The sequence below is a fragment of the Phascolarctos cinereus genome, unplaced genomic scaffold (assembly GCF_003287225.1).
Source record: "Phascolarctos cinereus isolate Bilbo 61053 unplaced genomic scaffold, phaCin_HiC Scaffold_5;HRSCAF=322, whole genome shotgun sequence".
Classification (NCBI taxonomy): Eukaryota; Metazoa; Chordata; class Mammalia; order Diprotodontia; family Phascolarctidae; genus Phascolarctos; species Phascolarctos cinereus.
This window is the reverse complement of record NW_027555958.1, coordinates 45,322,275-45,343,963: the sequence shown is the minus strand read 5'-3', so window position 1 is coordinate 45,343,963 and position 21,689 is coordinate 45,322,275. Positions and strand designations below refer to the sequence as shown.

The 21,689-nt window shown below is 42.2% G+C and overlaps 1 protein-coding gene across 1 annotated transcript; it reads right to left on the bottom strand.

Moving 5' to 3' along the window:
• Positions 1-3,163: 3,163 nt before the first annotated feature.
• Positions 3,164-20,992, bottom strand: LIX1L (limb and CNS expressed 1 like). The gene is made up of 6 exons (XM_021003848.2): positions 20,582-20,992; positions 13,695-13,858; positions 8,803-8,943; positions 6,574-6,669; positions 5,907-5,984; positions 3,164-5,561 (listed from the first exon to the last, which is right to left on the bottom strand). Exons 1-6 carry the CDS (start codon positions 20,877-20,879, stop codon positions 5,319-5,321), a joined length of 1,020 nt encoding a protein of 339 aa, XP_020859507.1. The 5' UTR covers positions 20,880-20,992; the 3' UTR covers positions 3,164-5,318.
• Between the last annotated feature and the right edge of the window lie 697 nt (positions 20,993-21,689).

Sequence of the window (21,689 nt, the reverse complement as noted above, 5' to 3'; positions counted from 1 at the left end):
GTACCTCCTTTTCCATTTGGCCAATTTATGAATTGTTTTCTTCAGTATATCCTTTTCCATTTTTTGTGCTTCCTTTACCAAGCTATTGACTGTTTTTTCATGATTCTCTTGCATCACTCTCACTTCTTTTTCCAATTTTTATTCTGCCTCTCATTTGATTTTGGGGGGGGGCTAGGCAATGGGGTTAAGTGACTTGCCCAGGGTCACACAGCTAATAAATGTTATGTGTCCACCTGAGTCCTCCAGGGTCATTTGATTTTTAAAATCCATTTTGAGCTCTTCCAGGAGTTTTTTTGGAAGCCCAAGACCAATTCACATTTTCTTTGAGGTTTCACATGTATGCATTTTGACACTGTTGTCCTGTTCTGAGTTTTTGTTTTGATCTTCCTAATCACCACAGTTAACATTCTATAGTCAGGTTTTTGGGGGGATTGTTTCTTGCTCATTTATTCAGGCTATGTCATGACTATTAAAATTGGGCTGTGTCCCAAGCTTCTTGTGCTAGGGGCCTGGAGTTTGGCCTGGCTTGCTGCCTTGGACCTCAAAGCTGACCTGCACTGGAGCTCAGGGCCAGCTGGCTTGCCCAAACTCCACTGCGTACACTGAACCGTGCTCCCCTTTGACCTAAGTGAGACAAACCTTTTCTGCTGACTTTGTAGATCCTCTGGAGCTGGAAAATCGCTTCACCCTGCCTTTCTGTTGGTTCTGCTGCTCCTGAATTGGTTTTGAGGAGTTATTTTACAGTTGTTTGGAGGTGAATTTGGGAGAGTTTGGGTGAGCTCCTGCTTTATTTGGCCATCTTGGCTCCGTCCTCTTTTCTCTTGAAGTCACTACCATACTCTCACAGTTACTGAAGCTGGTAACCTTGGAGTCATCTGAATTTTCCCTTTTCATCATCCTACACATCCAATAAAGTTTAAAAGTCTTGTCATTTTAACTCTGCAATAGCTCTTACAAACCCCCCTGCCCTTCAATTCCTACAACAACTTTTGTCATTTGGACCCTCATCTTGCCCCACCTAGACTACTATAATAGCTCCTAACTGGTCTTTCTTGTCTCCAGCCTATTCAGCACTCCAGTCTAACCTTCACATAACTGCCAGAGTTTCTAGTGCACTGTTAGTCTTTTTTTTTTTGTATTTTGTTAGGCAATGGGGTTAAGTGACTTGCCCAAGGTCACACAGCTACTCAAGTATCAAGTGTTTGGTCTGTGGCCGGATTTGAACTCAGGTCCTCCTGACTCCAGGGCCGGTGCTCTATGCACTGCGCCACCTAGTGTCCCTCCAGTGCACTATTATCATGACTCTAATAAAAAAGCTTCAATGTCCCTTCGTTGCCTACTGCATAAATATAAAACTACTATTCCTGGCATTTGTCTTTCCATAATTTGGCTCCAACACACCTTTCTACTCTTTTTCTTTTTTTTCTGTGAGGCAGTTGGGGCTAAGTGACTTGCCCAGGGTCACACAGCTATATGTCTGAGGCTAGATTTGAACTCAGTTCCTCCTGATTCTACAGCCACTGCTTTATGCATTGAGCCACCTAGCTGCCCCCACACCTTTCTACTCTTGTACTATTCCTCTCAAGAGACTCTGTGTACCAAAATGGAGGCGTCTTCATTGACTTTTCACATACTGTCCTCTATACCTGGAATGGTCTTTGTTCATGTTAAAATACTGAAGTCCCTTACTTTGCTTTAATGTCCAACTCAAATGCTGTTTCCTCTGTGAAGTCTTCCTTCCACACCCCACACCTCAACTCGATTTAAATCCTGATTAGCACTTTGCCTGAACCTTTATATTTCTCTCATTCTCTCTAATCACAGAGGTTCTTGTCTTTAGCTTAATTAGATGGTAAGCTCCTGGACAGTCCTCTTTGTTTCTCCAGTGTCCAGGATGACAGCATTCACTAAATATTTTAAATTAATTAACTAAATTGTAATGCAGAGGTGGAAAGGGGTATGTAGGGCATCCATCTCCATAATATAAAAGGAATAATGTGCTAAACTAATCAATATTTATTAGGCAAGAGTGAGCATCTACTATAACACTGACCTTTTCCTTTTGAGAAGCTAGCCTGCCTTTAGATTGTTAAAATATGATTAGTTGGGACAGAAAAAAGTTGCTTCCACTAGGGATTAGAAGGTGAAAGACAGAAAAGTTAGTTGATACCCTACAGATAAAGGTATTTTTTCTTTTTGTTAATTTCAGAGCCATAGAATTTTAGAGTAAAAAGAAATCTTAGGGGTCATCTAAGTAATACTGATGTTTTACAATGAATAAAATACCAACTGAGGTTTAAAGGAGCTAAAGTGACCTCTCCAGGATTACATATTTATGAAAACACATTTTTAATCATATCGTCCCTTCCTTCTTGCCCTCCCTTTCCATTCATCCCCTCCCCCCACCCCACCAATAAAAACCAAAAAACCTTCAAAAGCTCTTCATTCCTTATTGAATAAAATTCAGACTCCTTAATTTGGCAATCAGGAGTGTTAATGATTTGACTGCAGTCTCCTTTTTCTAGTCCAATCTCCCATTATTCCCCTTCAAATGTCTTATGTTACACCAAAATGGACCATTACATTTTTTGTTTGCCAAAGAGACCAATAAAGAGTTGAGGCACTGGGGCCCGAGTTCAAATTTGGTCTCAGACCAGACACTTGACACTTACTAGCTGTGTGGCCTTGGGCAAGTCACTAAATCCCAACTGCCTCCCCCCCAAAAAAAAAATCTGAAGCATCACTAGATTACTTAAAATTCTGTAAGATAATTTGCTGTGTGAAAAAACCCTAAGGATTAAAGATTCACTTAAGATTGTCCCCAAAGGGTGGGAGGCAAATATGGGGTTCTTTCTATTTTACTAATGAAACTTATTGCCATTCTCCAACCCACACCTACAAGAAAAAATAACTGAAAATTTTCTTTTCAGCATATCTAGAGGGCAGTAGGTTACCTGGAAGGACCACTTGGTGGGGGGCTACGGGTGTGGTTTTTTCTTTTTTCTCTTATTCTTTGTTCTAAGGGATGTGTATCTGTCTGGAATGGAGAAGGATATAGCTAGCAATATCAGTGATGAAAAAAATAGAAGCTATCAGTAAATGTTTTTATAAGATAAGTTAAGCTCCTCTGAAATGGTTTCAAGAAAGAATCAATCTGGCTGGCTACAGAAAATTGATTTTTAATTGTATAAAAGTGTGCATACAAAATACATAGAAAGTAGTAAAAGTTATGACACATAAAACTGAAGATGGGCAGTATAAGCACTGTCTCACCCTCATTAGGATCTAGCTAGTAAATGAAACAAAGACCACCAGTTTTTGGCAGATCCAGGGACCAGCTCCCTATTCTTTCCCAGGGAGAGAGGAACAAGGACCAAAGAGGGACCCAGATGAGGGGACAAGTGATTTGGGGTTTCAAATACCAAAGGAAACAACTAGAGGCAATCACACCTCTGACCTAACCTGGAGTAGGAGCTCTTTACATCTGTCTATATTGGGGGTGGGGGTAGGACCTCAAGAGTGAGGGAGAGCCCATTCTAGGTGCTAGTGAAGATGTGACTATCAACTGTACCTCTGAGCCCATGTGTTGTGGTTACCTAGACAGCTCCCAAATAAAAAGAGTTGCTCATCCCACCTGCAGGAGGAAGTTGGGTCACATTACCTAATTTTCCTAAAAGTGAAGATTATGATTGAGCAAAGATTAAATGAGTATCAATCAATCACAGAAAACGGCTGCAAAACAAAATGATTCCCCAAGCCCAATTCTGAAAGTGCATTCAAAGTAATAGATATTAGTGTAAAGGAGGTGGTAGAAGCAAATCAGAAATATATCTTAGAGAAACCTCTAGGCCGCAAGGATAATTCTTTAGTGGTGTTTCAGAAAATCCCTCTTATACTTCCTCAAGGGAAAATGAGATATGGGAACTCACACCCTAGTGAAAAGAAACAAAATTAGAATTTTAGAGACAGGCAGCTGGCCCTGGATCTCTTCCCTAAACATTCCAGAAAGGAAATCCAACCAGATCAATGTTCAGTCCAGTTTACTGAACAACTCATTCATGGGCTGAGAGGAAGACAAAGAAATCTGAGTCCTGGTAAGAGGCAATGTGATGTAGATAGGCAACAGCCTTAGACTTCAGACAAAGGTTCCATTTCCAGCCCCAACTCTGAGCCTCGGTTTTCTTCATTCAAAAAAAAAATGGGGATAATACTACTTATACTACCTACCTTAAGAGTTGTAAGGAAAATGCTTTATAAACTTTAAAGCATTATATAAATGTGTGCAACTACTACTACTATAATAACTGGTCAGTAGCTTCTGTCGGTAGGTAAAACAGCAGCTATTTAGGGGAAGAAGAAAAGTCCTCCACAGTTAAAAACATATCTTTTTTAAGGAGTAAAGTGATGGGAGGAATGGATATCATAGGTATGTGTTTCATTCAACATACAGGTTGTATTGTCTCCAGGGAGCAAAAAGGCCCTAAGCCAGCACTGGTTGTAAATCAAAAGGGAAGGGGGAGGGAGAGAAAGAGAAACAGAAATTTCAGAACCTACCAGCCAGCTCTGTAGTGTGAACTGCATCAAAAAATCTGGGTTGTTGGAATAGTATGGATACATCCTGGTAGCATCTTGGATTGGTGAAGACCCCTAAGTTATACTTAGGATCACTCTTTATCTCCCTGGGCCTTTTTTCTCACCAGCTTCTCAGGGGCAACTAAGTGTAAGATGTTAGGCACCCGTGTCTTGGGTTAGAATGTGAGGGAACCTTAGACTAAAGTGGCATGGCAGGCTGTGATAGGAACAACTTGGTCTTGAAGAGGTCCTAGTCAAGGCAGTCCAAAGCCTGCAGCTCCATATTTTATGTACCCTGTTTTATTCAAAGGGGAAGTAGGAATTGGAGCTGGGGTAGGAAGATAGGAAGCTTGGGCTCAAAGCTCTTACTCAAGTTGGCTGTGTTTTTCAAAGGCAGACAGAGGTCTCTGTACCAAACAAGCCAACCAGAGGCTCCAGAAACACTTTGTGCTCTTAGAGAACTTCTTTTCAGTAAACTTGAGAACTTGGTAATATGAGAGTCCATAGATGTCCACAGGCAGCCCCTAGATGCCTCCATGTAGAGCGGGAATATGCTTCAAATGAAACAATTGCAGAAAAGATCAGGAAGGAAGAAGACAGTTTTCCTAGACAGATAGGAAACCAGACCTAGATTTAGTATTTTTTAAAGGGTAAAAAATGAGTAAGTCTGTACAGAAATCTTTCCAAGTCTTAGAAAATAGATGTGCAAACAGAGGCTTGGAGAAGTGTGGTGGGGATGGGAGTGTCTAGCAATTAGAAGAGTGCATGGTGCCCAGTTGCCCAGCGGCCAGCATGAGAATGTCCTTCTTCTCCTTGTGGAAGCGCAGCTCTTTGCCAGCAAGCCGGGCCTCATCCAGCTCCCTCTCAGTGGATGCCAGCTCTCTGGAAAGTGCTCCTGGTACACCCTGCTCCCGGCTTACCCAGTCCAGTGCCATCTGGTGGCGAATATCATCATCTAGGGCTCTGTGTGAGTAGTGAGCCAACACCTCCTGGTGGAAAAGGGAATGGGAAGGTCATTTGGCCAAGACAAAGGCTCGTGACACCTTGATTCAACTAGAACTTAAGAGTGTTTTTGTCATGGAGTCTTTACTGGGATTAGAACAGATTTGAAATTTTAAATGGACCACAGAGAGAACTCCCCAAAGGGGGAAGCTGGGGAGAAAAAATCCAAGGTCAAGACTGAAGAAGGAGAGGTTAGGGGAGTAAGCAAAAAAGCCAGTATAGGCTTGGACATTCCTAGCCTGGCAAAGATAGACCTGCTTAGCTTCAGATCTACCACAACAATCTTAATAACAGCTCTGCCAGCCTTTTCTTTTCTTGTGATCTCTCCTTACCTGTCGAGAACACTGTCTCTCCCTCATGGCCTTCAGGCTACCATTCCAATGCAATAGTTGGAAAACTGTCATCAGCTCCTGGGGGAAAGAATGGGACATAGTAGGGAAAAGCACTGGCTGCACTTTTTGAAATCCCTGGGAACACAGAGCCTAAAATCAAGGGCACATGTAAGATCGAATAGAGCTACAGTGCCCTTTAAGACCTAAACAAACTCATTAAGTAAAGACAACTTGTTCAGGTAGAACAATTTTTACGTGTGGAAAGTTTTAAAAGGGAAAAATAAAATCAACCTAAAAGTTTGCTTGATGGAGAAGTGTGAGAAGAAGCCAAAATTTTTGTATGGCTCATTGTTCCAAGATGACCCATCCCTAGGATGGAACTGTGATCCCACCCTGTAAGGAACAGAAAACAGGGCTACAAAAGGAATTTTCCAGGAGACCATCTATAAGTATTCATGGTAGGGGTGTTGGGGGTTCAATAATAAGGGTAACCTAGCTCTGAGTTATAAGTGCTCTGCTATGAGCTGCTAAGCAGAAAGGAAACTAGTGGAGCAGGGACCTTCTGCTAAAGAAAAGAAGCAGACTAGTTGCATAAACAGAACCCTTCAAATCACAGAGCAGAAGTATTCCAGCTGGAGAAAAAGAGGGTATCTGACAAAAATGGTACCTGGAATTCCAGCATAGACTTGCCCTTGTTGGACTCTAGCATGAATCGGAAGGCACCGATCCCTGTGTTAGGGTTGTCAGCCTCTTCCCTGTTGCCCTGATGAAAGAGACATAAAAAGAAGTTTGAGTTTCCAATTTACAAGAGTCCTAGGTATAGTATTTTGCTAAAGGGCTCAAACCTGTGTCTGATTTAGATTGGAGGTGACTCAGGAAGAACTTTTTTTTTTTAAACAAGCATTTATTAAGCATATACTGTGTGCCAGGCACCGTGCTAAGTGCTTTACAAATACTCTCATTGGATTCTTATAACCTTGGGAAGTAGGTGATACTATTAGGTTAAGGTTAAATGAGGGTCAAACAGCTAGTGAGTAGGTTGGATTTGAACTCAAGTCTTCCTGACTCTGGGCCTGATGCTCTATCTACTGTGCCACCTAGCTGCTTCTGCCCCATAGGGTAGTTCTCTCTATCCAAGGGCGAAAACACAAATTCAGAGGTGCAGATTTAGGCTACCCCAAAGGCTAACAGCTTCTGACCAGTGGTCTATGAGATGGCTAGCTCTTGATAGGGGAACAGCTATGACCTGAGCTCTGAAAGCTGTCTACAGTGGACTAATATCAAGGGCATTTGCCTGGAACACTTTCTGGAGGTTACCTGAATCAAGACTCAAACACAGGAGACTTAACTTTCAGCCTGATATGCTCTCCTTCTCTGGAGTTGGGGCCAGCTAAAGGGTCAAGGCTATATGAGGAACAGTTGAGACACACTGTTCTATGAACTAGGAGAAACAATAATCCTGCTAGTGTTCAGTTTCTGGGAGCAGCAAGAAGGGTAAAATCCTAGAAACGTGGGAGAGCTTGAGCCCTTTTCATGGTCTTTGAAGTGGCAGGGATAAATACTACCATTTTTTCCAATTCCTTTCTACCTCTTCTCCAGCACACCTCAATTTTTCTTTCCCCTCACAAGCAGCTGGAAAGGGTAAAGGGATGGGTTATGAGTGGCTTGGTCAGGACTGATGGGTGAGAAGAAGCAACCATTCCCACTGCTTTCCCCCTGCCATTGGTCAGCCTACATTGCACCTCAACCTTTACCAAAGCACCTGTTGTAGTCACCCCAAAGTAACCAAATTGTCCATTTTTTTTAACCTGCAAGAGATTTTTTTAAATTGTCAAGTTCACTGGTTTGACAGATAGAAAGAGAAGCACTCAGAGTGAGTGACTTATCAAGGTCACACAGCATCTTGTACTTATGGCAGAACTGGTGCCAAAGAGCAAAGGTAACATTATACCAGCATCTGGGGCAAGACTAAATTTTGGTTTTACTTCTAGATTAAAAACAAATGGGGACTGTAGCCTGAAGAGTGTAGCTGCTAACACAGATAGTAATCTATTCAATTCTTAGTTATTTGTGCTTATTGAAGGGAGTGGTAGGGATGAATAAACTCAAAGCGATTTCATCTTGACCTAAGATTTCTTACATAATTTATTTTCCATGGGCTTCCTAATTATTTTTGCATTCCCTAAGTACAATGGGATTGAGGGAAAGATGCCACATAGGTCTCGGGAGAAAACATCCAGGGATTAAAAATGTGCCACAACTGATCCTCAACGTTTAACAGCCATTACTAGAATCAATTTGGTGTATTTTTCTTCACCTTGATCACAAAACAGGGATGGAAACAGAAAAACAGATGCGCAGCTACTCAATTTTTGGGAGGGGGTGTAGGATGAGAAACAGCGGCATTTATAGCAGAGATATCCTTGGACCAAAAAAGCTCATCTAAAGGATGGATCTTGTTCCTTTTAAAGGATAAAAATGGACTTTTGTCCCACCCCCACCCCCTAAAAAGGTCAGAGTCAACTCTTTGCTGGAGTTGGTGGCAAATTAAACAGCAAAGGTGGAGAGATGGGAGGGAGCAGGTATATACAGAAGAGAAAGGTTTACAGACCAAAAAAAGGAGCAACCAGAAGTTAGACACATTTTCATTTTGGAATTTCATGATTCGCTAGTAAACTTCAGGGGTTCCAGATGCCAGACAATCGAAATAAAAGAAAAAAGAGCACACATACCCAGAGCAAAAAAATTAAAAAAAAACCTAACAAACCCAAACCAGACATAGATAATGAAAAACGAAAGAAACAGAATGAATGAGCATACAGGCAAAGAAAAGAAAATTTCTGGACTCTCCCCCACCCCAGCCTCCTTCTCTTTCTCTCCAATGCCAAGTACTTACATTGAAAGATGCCAGGGCCTCCGAGACACTCTTCTCAATGAAGTCATCTGTGATTCTTCGGGAGGGATGCTCATTAAACACAGAGTTCATTAGTGCAATCTTTGCAGCACTCCGACGGGCCTCAGCTTTTGTTGGGCAAAACTAGGCAAAAAGAGAGACAGAGACAGGAAGGGAACTCATAAGTGTATGTGTGTGTGTGTGTGTGTGTGTGTGTGTGTTTGAGAAGGGCAAAACAGGGAGAAAGGAAAAGAAAGCAAATGGATGAAATTAATTGTGCTCAACACACTTAAGTTTTCCTTGCAAAATGGCTCCTAAGCTTGGAACCATACACAATTTTGCCTCAACATCCTGAAGTCATTAAGAGGGAGCTCGAGACTGCTGTAATCCACACCATCTTGAATGCAGAATAAAGGAGGCAGCTGAAGTCAGCATATAATTACTGCACATGAAAAATGCCCCTGTTCAAACTGTCAACAGAATTAATTACTCAAAAGCCAAACTCTGGCCCGCCTGGTAGGAATCTGTCTTATTCCCTGGCTCTAAGGATGGAGATGGGGGTTGGGAGTTGTAGCATGTTTTTTCCCCCTTCTTTTTTTGGACCTGTCTAAACAATTGAAGACAAGAATAAAATCCCACCTTGGGCTAAGGCTATTGGGCAGGATTCACTACCCTCTGGGCTCCTTTTGCCCTAATAACTTCAGGAAGCCCAAGGCTAGGTAAGGATTTCCAAATTAGAGTGTATGGTCCAAGATCAAACATAAGATGAGGCAGAGAGAAAAGAAGTGTTTTTTGTGTAGTCTACCCATGCACCTAACACAAGAACCACACCCAGTCTGATTTTTAAAATCCATGGCCCCTCTATACTTCAGCTCCCAAAACTGATCACAATGACCATCCAAATGTCCATTTAAAGAATCCAGATGCCATTTAAAATAAAGTTCAAGATTAAGGCAAAAGAAACAAACCCAGGAACTATATGAACACAATTACAAAACACTTCACACAAATAAAGTCAAATCTAAATAACTGGAAAAACATCAGTTGCTTACGGGTAGGCCGAGCTAATATAATAAAAATGACAATAATAAATAAGCTAATTTACTCATTCAATGCCATACCAATCAAAATACCAAAAAATTATTTTATGGAGTTAGGAAAAATAACAACAAGATTCATTTGGAAGAACAAAAGGTCTAGAATATAAAGGGAACTAATGAAAAGAAATGCAGGGGAAGGTGGCCTAGCCATTCCAGATCTTAAATTGTATTATAAAGCAGCAGTCATCAAAACTGCTTGGTACTGACTAAGAAATAGACTGGTGGATCAGTGGAATAGGTTAAACACATAAGACACAGTAGTCAATGACTGTACTAATCTAGTATTTGATAAACCCAAAGACCCCAGTTTCTGCAATAAGAATTCACTCATTGTCAAAAACTGCTGGGAAACTGGAAAAGAGTACAGCAGAAACTAGGCATAGATCAAAATCTCATACCATATACCAAAATAAAGTAAAAATGTGTTCATGATTTAGATATAAAGGCTGATACTGTAAGCAAACTGGGAGAGCAAGGAATAGTTTACCTATTAGATCTATGGAGAACAGAAGAATTCAAGACCAAACAGGAGATGGAGAACATTACAAAAAGCAAAATGGATAATTTGATTACATTAAATTGAAAAGTTTTTGCACAAACAAAGCCAATGCAACAAGATTAGAAGGAAGTAGAAAATTGGGAAAGAAGTTTTGTAACCAGTCTCTCTGATAAGGGCCTCATTTCTAAAATATGTAGAGAATTAAGTCAAATTTATAAGAATACAAGTCATTCCCCAATTGATAAATGGTCAAAGGATATGAACAGGCAACTCTCAGATGAAGAAATTAAAGTCATCTATAGTCATATGAAAAAATGCTCTAAATCACTATTGATTAGAGAAATGCAAATCAAAACAACTCTGAGGTACCACATCACACCTATCAGATTGGCCAAGATGACAAAACAAGAAAATGATAACTGTTGGAGAAGATGAGGGAAAATTGGAACACTAATACATTGTTGGTGGAGTTGTGAACTGATCCAACCATTCTGGAGAGCAATTTGGAACTATGTCCAAAGGGCTATAAAAATGTGCATACCCTTTGACCTAGCAATAGCACTTGTAGGGCTATACCTCAGAAATCATACAAATGGGAAAAGGACCCACATGTACAAAAATATTTATAGAAGCTCTCTTGTGGTAGCAAAGAATTGGAAATTGGGGGGATGCCCATCAACTGGGGAATGGTTGAACAAGTTGTGGCATATGAATGTAATGGAATACTATTGTGCTATAAGAAATGATGAACAGGCTGACTTCAGAAAAACCTGGAAAGACTTGTATGGTCTGATGCTGAGTGAAGTGAGCAGAACCAGGAGAACATTGTACACAATAACAGCCACGTTGTGGGATGACTAATATTGATAAACTTAACCCTTCCCAGCAATACAAGGATCTAAGACATCTCCAAAGGCCTTGTGATGGATAATGCTATCCACACCCAAAGAAAGAACTATGGAGTTTGAATGCAGATGGAAGCATACTATTTGCTATTTTTTTTCTTCTGTTGAGTTTTGTTTCCTCTTTCTGGTGGTTCCTCCTATTGGTTTTAATTCTTACTTACAACATCACTAATGTGAAAATATGTTCAATAGGAATGTATATGTATAGCCTATATTAGATTGTGCTCCGTCTTGGGGAGGATGGTGGGGAAGGAGGGGGAGAAAAATTTTAAACTCAAAAGCATATGGAAGTGATTGTTGATAAATCGAAATAAATTAATTTTAAAAAAAGATTAAGGCAAAAGAGGAGGTAGTAAAGGGAAGGAAGAAGGTACACTGCATTCTTGGACAGAGCCTGTAACAGGTTTGCACAAATATTAGGATATTTCATACTTTTCTTTTTTTTTTTTACCAGTATTTTTATAAATGATTTGGATGAAGGCATGGATAATATGCACACAAAATTTGTGAATGACAAGAATCATGGTGAAATAACACAGACATTTGAGTAAAGAATTTGTACACAAATACATCTTCATAGACAGCAATAAGCCATACACACACACACACACACACACACACACACACACACACACACACACAGACATACGTATCTCAGTTGGAATTTAATAGGTATAAGTTTAAAGTCTTCCATTCAAACATCTAACTATACGATTAGAGATGGAGAGACAGGAAACCACAAACTCACAATATTTCATATTTCTCTAAAACTTCCTTAAACTGACTACTCTGAGAGACCTGGCTCTGCTCTGCTGACACTTCTCCCCTCTTTCTTATTGTCACAGATCTGCCTTCTTCACTACTCACTCACTAGCCTGATGTCTGCTTTACACAGGAAAGGTGGCCTACCAGTCTACAGCAGAATGTGGAAAAGACCTTCAGAAGCCACATTAGGTTGTGCTTATCAAAACGTGGGCATCAGAAGTGGAGAGGCCAGAAGATGATCACACCCTGCCCCTGCAAGGGCCTTTACTTAGGCTAGATGTCACCTAAAATGTTCAAATCCTCATCAAACATGTGAGGAGGTATGGTGGGGAAAAGTTAACACCTTGTTTTCTAAAAGAGAATGTATAAAAAAGTTAAGTCTGCTACTTAGAGAGAGAGAGAGAGAGAGAGAGAGAGAGAGAGAGAGAGAGAGAGAGAGAGAGAGAGTTTACTTCTCCGAAATAATTAAAGACTTGGAGGGGAAAAAAAGTACATTTAATAATCTAATATGAACTTACCTATTCCTCTAAGTTGTTTATATTTGAAGCTGGAATTGAGTTTGTAATGGGGTTATACAAATTGTGAAACATAGAACAAAGATGTCTATTTTCCTTTTTTTTTCTTCTTTTTTGGTGAGGCAATTGGGGTTAAGTGACTTGCCCAGGGTCACACAGCTAGTAAGTGTCAAGTGTCTGAGCCCAGTTTTGAACTCAGCTCCTCCTGACTCCTAGGCTGGAACCCCATCCACTGTACCACCTAGCTGCCCCAAGATGTCTGTTTTCTCCATTAGCAATATTTTCCTATTTTAAGCTTTAGCCAAATGCCACAGCATATAAATAAATGAATTTTTGAAAAATCATGTATTATGTGCTTGCTATGTGCCATGCACTTTGTAAACTGGGGAAAAGGGCAAGGCTCACTATCTTCCTCACATAGCAATCACTGCCCTCATTTAATGTTTTTCCCTAGAACTATGGAATTTTAGAATTGGCTCTAATCTAGTACAACCCCCCCACTTTTTGTTCCAGAGACGGTGATTTGCCTAAAGTCACAGGGCTAGTTAATGATCAAGCCAGGTCTCATAACTCTTCGAGCAGTGTTTTTTCCATCATACCTCACTGCCTTCCTTTCATCCCTTAGGGTCCTCAACAGAGCCAAATTTAGCTGACTTTCTTTCTTCAGCAGCTGCACAATAAGACCAGGCCAAGAAATGAAGAAAAACCCTGCAATTCTCCAAAAGTAGAAACGGCAACGAATTAGGATGTATTGATACACAACAGGCTTGGCTATGTGCTTGAGGACCAACAACCTAATGCAAGGGACAAACTAGCCACGATGGTCCAGGTCCAGGGGTGGGAATGTCATCTCATTCGGACACAAGGAAAGTAGAGAGCCTCAGAAAATTCAGACAAAGCTTAGCATGCCCCTTAGATTCTTTAGTGGTAAAAATAAGAATAATCAAAAAACCTCAAATATTTGCCATGATAACTATTGGTATTAATCCCCAAATGTGTGTTTTTAGGCAGGAATTTAAGACAGCTTTCAAGTAGCTGAAGGACAGCAGGAGAGAAAGCTAGAGGTATCTGAGCTTTCATTTTGGCTACTGCCAAATCTATGAGCTCTTACCTGGAAACTACCAAAGCAACTTCCTCCAGGCAGAGTGACATAACAGACGTACGGGGGGCTATTGGAGGGCACCATCTCATAAACCACTAGAGCCCCATTCTTCAGGTCAGCTCCACGGGACTGCTTCATCTGCCAAAATTCCTGCAGAGCCTCCACCACATTCACTGCAGGAAAAGAGGAAGCCAGCTTCAGAAACGTTTCCAAGCACTGAACACGGGCTATGATTCTGCTCTTGAGTTCACCACCCCAAGTCTTAATTAGCTTCGCGCGGTGCACCTAACCTATGGCAAAGTCCGTGCTTGCCGCTGGCAATCTCATAACTTCATCCTGAGAAATGCAGGGAATAGCCATCATATCCCTTGGTCCCTGGCCACAAAGGATGGCAATACAAACTCACCAGATCGCATGCCAGGCAAAGCTCTCAAGAATAGTCAGCCCGAAAGAATGCATCACCCCACAAACAGACCGCTGACTTTGGGGGAAATCTGAACCCTGTTTGATGGCACTCATCATGTTTCTGGAGAGCGGCTTGGTAACCTAATGGGACTTTTCCTTCACTCTGGCTGCCATCAATGTCTACATCATATGAATGAATATTTCTTAGGAGCCTAGGATTTAGAAGTGGAAGACCCCTCAGAGATCCAGCAGGTCAGCCAATCAACAAGCATCTATTAAACCTTAACCCCCTTACTTTAGAGATGAAGAACCAGAGGGTCAGAAAGATGGAGAACCTTGCCTAACCTCACACAAGGAGCAGAGCTAGAATCCAAACCAAAGTCCTCGGTCTCCAAATTCTCCACACTGATACTCCCACTATACTACTCTACCTTCTAATTCTTTCTCTAAATGTTGGCAAATCCATGGCACAACTATATTCCTGAGCCAATCTTGCTGGCACTTAGGTCCCTTACCAATACCCTTGTTACCTAATTTACTTTCTTCTCTACTCAGAAGGATTCCTTACTTTTACTCCCTCCATTTTATTTCAAATGATGACCTGAAGATTTAGAATAAACAATCTCATATTTTAAGATCCCTGAACACCCCAGACAACACCCATCCCCTGATCCCCACCACGACATGCACATACAAATCCTATGGTCATAGCCATTAACCACTTTGCAAGGGTATATATTTTTAATGATACACATGTTTTAAAAACATTTTATTTCAAAGCTTGTTTCACAAACAAGTTAAAAAGCTTTGGTTTTAATTATAAATATGACTTACAGAAGTTTTGTTCACCTACTTTTTCACAGCAATAATCTTCAGGAGTAAGTTAGAAGTCATAAAACAACACTAACTGTATGTATCGGCTTGATTTTGATTCCTGGTGGCTCTCATTCTTACATTAGGGAACCCTGCCAAGGGGTGGGGGGAGGATTTGCTCATTTACCAGCCCCGGTTCCTGGCCATCAGATCTTTCATTCTGTCTCTTTCCCACCCTTAGTATTAGGAAGGGCTCTTCTAAGGTCACTGCGGCCCAAACTGCTTAGCCATCATTGTTCTTTCCTTCTGCTCTTTTCAGCCCCAGTTCCCTCTTTGAGAAGACCTGCACAATAGGCTGGGTGGCAGCTCTCCTGACAAGCAAACAACAGGGAGAAAAGGAAGGGGAAGGGGCTATGGTGAGAACATAGTAAGAAAGATGGTCCCATTAAAAAGTTCACATCCACGCTCAGCTTCCAACTATGTCCCTCTTGGCACAAAACTCACATCTACCCTACAAATATAGCTTTGTCTCTCTTGCCTTTAACAAACTACCTGCTAACTTCTTCTTTTGGAGAGATCACTCAAAGCTGAGGGGAAGAAAAAGGCTTATTTAGGGATAGCTAATAAATGTTGACAAAATGTTAATAGGAAGGGGCAGTTAATGTTACTTTTTATTTTTAAATGCAACAGCGTTGAAAGAATGGAGTAATTTTTTAAAAGGCACACACTTCTACCCATCAACAACTAACCTATTATAAGTTGGTGCAGGCTTCAGAAATAAGAGAAATGAGAACAACAGGACCAAGCATAGAAGAATAGACATTCATCAAAAATTATTTGTTAAATAATTGTATGTGACACACTGTGATAAACAAAGAGAAATACACCGGTATAGTTTTGTCCTTTAGAAGTTTACAATCCAAGATAAACATTACTAATACAGAAAGACATGTGTAAGACTTGCATACATAAATACAATAAAATAAAAACATGAAAAAGAGAGTAAAATATATGTGTATATAAATGGGGGGGGCTAGAATGAGTGAATAGATAATATAATGGGAAAAGTGAAAGAAAGCAGTGATAGGAGAACCCTAGCTGCTGCTGTTGTTCGTCCTTCATTTTCATAAAGTACCAATGATATCATGGGGTGACTTGGATTTAGGTGAGACAGAGCTGCACAAAGTCAGCCTCACTCTCTCTTCCAGATTCATCAAAGTCCAGTGGGAAGACAAAAGTCAAGACTGGCACTAAGACAGTGGTAGGAGAAGAGGAAGCTGGACCAAACCAAGTCCCATTACAGGTTGCAGAAAGTCTTGGGTAGGGTGAGTGAGACCCTGTTTCTTAATTCACCTTTCCAGGTATAGATCTTACTCACTCAGCATGATGCAGCGGCAAAAAAGACTCCAACTCCAGGGTCTTCCTACCAGCTGATGCCACTTAAAAGGGAACGAGAATATGATTTCCATAGAAGCCTCTCTCCTTGACCCACAAAGGCCACTTTTCAAGCTTCAGGGACTTGTTGATTATCTACTGAGTTGGATAATATGTTGGTTGAGCATGACACCACATGGCAAAGATTTTAGAGAGGAGCCATAATACACATTAAATTCCTGGAAGCATAGACAAGAGCTTTAATACAAACACAAAACTTACTCGTGGCACATGAATTTAAAGTTAAGAATATTTCCTAGTGAACAAAGGAATAACAATTCACTCCGTAAAAAATGGCGTGGAGGATTTAGAGAGGTTCTTAGGAAGGGAAATACTGTAAAGAAACTGTGACTTTGGGGGGAGCTGACAACTCCATAGAAAACTAATTCAGAATGCAATTTCTAAACTATGGAAACCCCTGGATCAGCAAGTTTAATTCCATAGTATTTAATAAACCAGGAATCTGGCTGTGATTCAGACAAGACAGAGAAACTGTATTAAAAAGAGGCAGATGGAAAGAGAGCAAATAAATTTATGTTGGTTTAGGGATTTTTAGATTAGGATGATGGGATATTTTGTTCATGTTAATTACGAAAAAGCACCAGGCAGATTAGTACTATCATAATCTCAAGGGAGAAGAATCAGAGGAGGGAACTATGCAAAGTTATATAGCAAAGGAAAGAATTTGGCTAACAGACTCCCATCCACCCAATTACACTTATTTTGAAGACTCAGCCAAACAGGAACATAAACGGATGATATGCTTTAGTGAATTAGGGAACAAGGGGGAATACTAAAACACTGTTTAATCCCCCATATTGTGGAGAGCTCACTCCTGAGTGTGAATTGTATGGGAGAAGACAGGAGAGAGAACAAAGCTTAATGAGGGATTCAGGACACAAAGTAACTGAAGGGTACTTAATTTAAGTGTTGAAGTCAAAGACAGACAATGTTATAAGGTAGCATCTCCTGAAAGAGATGAAAAAATAAGAATGAGGTAAGGAACCTAGGTGAAGAATGGCAAAGGCCAAGCAAAGAATGACTGGTAAAGAAATATGAGCAAATTATGTTCCAGGGACAACTATTCCAGAATCAATCAGGCCAGCTGCTAAAGACCAAACCACCAGTCACTGGAAACATGAGTACAAAGCCATTGGCAGCTTCACCTATGAAAGTAGTAAGAAGAGTAAGTGTTTCCATGTGGTCTGGAAGGACTCCCCCTTTAAAAAAGTAGACTCTTCTTGCTTGAGGTAAAACTACCTGCCAAATTCTAACAGACAGATATTTGCTGGATACCCAGCCAAAACTGGTTGGGGAATCCAGTTAGAAAGTCTTTAGAGGCAGGACATTGGGATGGGGTGGATGGGTGATGAGTGGAAGAAGAAATGTAGGGAGTTCAGGAAGAGAAAACTGCACACTCTGAGGCCTGATTGATAATCTGTCATCAGCCTCCTTTGATTCTTCCTGCCCTTTTTTGCATGTTAAAATTAATGTTTATTTTTTTTCCAATTAACAAACATTTATTTTCTCCACCTTCTACCTTCCCCTCCCCCTCTGGAAAAAAAAAACTCCAAAACTCTTGCAATGAAAAAAAGAAAAAACAAAACTTAGTTTTGCTTAGTTAAGCAAAACAAACTATCATATTGTCCTAATTGGAAAACGTGTCTTGTTCTACATCACGCTGTTGGGAGGTGGGTAGCATTCCTTAGCATCTCAACTCTGGAATCATGCTTGGTCATTGCATTGATCTGAGTTACCAAGTCTTTCAAAGTTGTTAATTTTTAAAATACTGTTATAATTTAAATTTTTCTCCTGGTTTTGTTCACTTCCCTTGCATCAGTTCATATACATCTTCCTAGGTTTCTCTGAAACTGTCTCCATTTCTTACAGAACAACTAGATTCTATTACATTCATATGCTGTCATTTGTTCATTTTCCAATTCAGGGGAACTCCTTTAGTTTTCAGGCAGCTAGGTGGTGCAGTGGATTGAGTGCTGGGCCTGGAGTCAGGAAAACTCATCTTTGTGAGTTCAAATCTTGCCTCAGACACTTACTAGCTGTGTGACAAGCCATTTAACCCTGTTTGCCTCAGTTTCCTCATCTGTAAAATGATGGGGAGAAGGAAATGGCAAACTACTCCAGTATTGCTGCCATGAAAACCCCAAATGGGGTCATAAACAGTGGAATGTGACTGAACCACTCTTGGTTTTCAGTTCTTTGCCACCACAAAAAGAGCTGCTATAAATATTTTTGTACCTGTAGATCCTTTCCCTCTATTTTTAAAAAAATCATTTAGATCATTTTATTGGGTTTTTTTTTGTCATTTAGTAGTTGTTTTACCTTCATGTTCTTTCCAGAAAATTCATATAAGGGTCTTGGATTCGAGCTCAACTAGGAGCCCTTGGAGCTCTATCATAGAATAGACTACATTTTTCATAAACCATGTGGAAATCCTGAAGAGAAAGCTTTCAGGTTTGGAAACTTGTAGAAAATCATTCTCAGTCATGAATGATCTTCCTTCCATTCCCTCCTTAGCTCTCTGCAACTTGGTTTCTAACCTCATTACTGCACTAACACTATTCTTTCAAATTTACCAATCACCTCTTAATTGCCAAAGCTGACAGTCTTTTTTCAGTCTGTGCTGTATTTGACACTATTGGCATCCCTTTCTTCTCTGGGCTTTTGTGACACTTCCTTCTCCTGGTTCTCTCCTGTCTGACTGAGCCCTGTAACTGTGGGTGTTCCCTAAGGCTCAGTCTTAGGCCCAACATTCACCCTCCATACTTTCTCGGGTTTATTTATCAGCTCCATCGGCTTCATTATCATTTCTATATCCATAACTCTTAAATCTATATAAACGGCTCCAGTCTTTCTTCTGAGGTTCAATCTCTGTTTTGTTCAAGGCCCCTCATTCTTCCAATCTCTTGGATTCCTCACTGTCCCTAATCCTACATATCCAATTAGTTATCAAATCGTGACATTTCTACCTCTGCAACATTTCTCATCTCTGACCTTTTTTCTCTGGGGAGGCTTGGAGTTGCTAAGTGCCTTATCCAACTGAGGTCAAACAGCTAATTAATGTTAAAGCTGGGGCTTTAACCCAAGTGTCCCAGGTCAAGCTTTTTTCTACAACACCGCAGAGCCTTTATGTTTGTTGAATGAATGAAGCAAAATCTCCTCACTGCTTCTTTAACTGGAGGAAGTGTACCTCCCTAAGAGAGAATGGTCAGTAACCTATAAAGTTGTACATCAAGAAAACAATAGGTAATGGCAGTTTCATCAGTTTATAATTTTTGCTCAATCAATAAATAAGGGTGAGTTAATTTCCACATTTCCAAACTAATAAAAAAAAATGAATCACTGGCTACATACAACAAAAAGGGAAGAACAGTCCTGGACTCGAACAACTCTGCTGTGTTTATCTGAGAATTAAACTTTACCCTGTTGGAAGTGAGGAAGACCAGAGGAAAATGAGACATGTTTCTTTAAGGAATTACAAAAATTACAGTTTAAACTAGTGAATTCTCTGGCCTCTCAAAAATGGTTTTTAAGACTGAGAAATGCATGGCATCACTTTCCACTCTGTCTTTAAAAGAGAAAGTTAAAGAAACAGTCCCCTCTCCACCAAAGAAAAGACTATCCCAATGGACAGAAGCAGCCTTCCTGTCTTCATAGCTGGGATTTCTTTTTCACAAATCACTAGACAAAGTCTGGAAACTGAGCATCCCATTCAATTCAACGAGTATTTTTTTAAATGCCCATAACGCTGGGTACACAACACCCCTACCCGGGGGTGTTGCCCAAGGCTCAGTACTAGGCACACTATTCCCCCTCCACACTCGACTAACTTATCAGCTCCCACCAGCTCAATTGTCATTTCTACATCGATAATTCTTAAGTCCGTGTGGCCAGCCCCAGCCCAGTCTGCGGGGGTGACAAAGACAAAAAGCAAACGGCCCCTGCCCTCGTGAAGTCTTAGGATCTACGGGCCTTGGATAAGAATCCCTCGTGGAAATGGGGCTCGGTCAGAAGCCAATACCTGGGCCTCAAGGGGGAGGATTTAGCTGGGCCAGGCGACCAGGCCCCGCCATGTCTCGAGGTTCACCGCCGGGAAAGCCACGAAGGTCAAGAACTCGAGAGGCAGGCTACTGGAGAGGACCTCAGAGGGGCCTAGATTAGGGGCCAGCGCCTCTACGCGGGTCTCGCGCGGGAGGCCGGAGTGTCCGCCGGGCCCCCAGACTCACCTCGGCCGTAGCCCTGCGTGTGCTTGGCGAAGCTCCTCACCACGGCCTCCACGGCCTCGCGCAGCACGGCGGGGCTGCCCGCGGCGCCGGGGGGCAGAGGGAGTCCCGCGGCCCCGGACAGCAGCAGAGGCGGCGGCGGGGGGGCCGGCGGCGGTGGCGCCGGCTGGGGGCCCCCCTGGGGGCTGGCAGCTGCGGCTGCGGCCCCGGTCACTCCGGGCCGCAGAGCTCGCAGAGTGCCCATCCCGCCGCCACTGCCGCCTACCCCGGGCTGCAGTCGCTGCGCTCGCATCGTCTCCATCTAGGCTGACTCCCACAGCACCCAGCCGCAGCCCAGAAAACTCCCGAGCCGTCGCCTCCGGGCCCCGAGCTAACGGTCTACAAGGTCTGGGACAGCTCGGGCCGCGCGCCTCGGGGCGGGGGCAGCCGTAAGCACTCCATTGGCTGTCAGTCATGAGGGGGCGGGGACGAGCCGGCTCTGTGCCAATCACAGCCAGGGGGCGGGAGAAAAATCCTGCCTCCCCACCGCAGGCAGCTTACCACCGTGGGTGGAGCTAGCGCGGTGGCCATTCGAGGAGAAGAAAAGCGGATTTCCACCAATAGGAATCCAGGCATCTTCGAGGAAGGCGGATCAAAACCCGGACGCGTCCAAAGAGGGTCTGGGTTAGTGGGAGAAGGGAGGCGGGATCAGGCGGAAGCGAGCAGCTGTGAGACCGCTAGATTCTAATGCATCCGCCCATTTTGACCCTTCTTGGGGGCTGGCGGCAGCTGGCAGTCTTTGCTTCGCTGTCTCTTCCTTTGGTGGAGGTGGGGACAACATCTGAATGGATTTACGGTTAGGCCGCGCGATCCAAAGACTGGCCCCTACCGTCCGCTGGGCGTTCGGCCAGAAAGCGGGATTCTTCTAGGTGCCCGGACTCTAGCACCTCTCGGTTAATTGATGCAGTCTTACCCGGCTGGGCGACACCAAGTCCTGCTGGCCCCTCGGGGAGCCTTCTGGAGGCAGAGAGGCGGAGCCGAGGCTGCGAGCAGGGACCACACAAGGACCAAGATGACCGTTTAAACTCCAGGCGGAACTCCCTGAGTACCTCGGGGGAGAAGATGTAGGGGA

Coding starts and splice junctions, on each gene's coding strand:
- LIX1L (XM_021003848.2), bottom strand. CDS start 20,879: ATGGAGACGATGCGAGCGCAGCGACTGCAGCCCGGGGTAGGCGGCAGT. Junction 13,859..20,581: donor CACGCAGGGCTACGGCCGAG/GTGAGTCTGGGG, acceptor CTTTTCCTGCAG/TGAATGTGGTGGAGGCTCTG. Junction 5,985..6,573: donor AGTCTATGCTGGAATTCCAG/GTACCATTTTTG, acceptor TCTTTCCCCCAG/GAGCTGATGACAGTTTTCCA.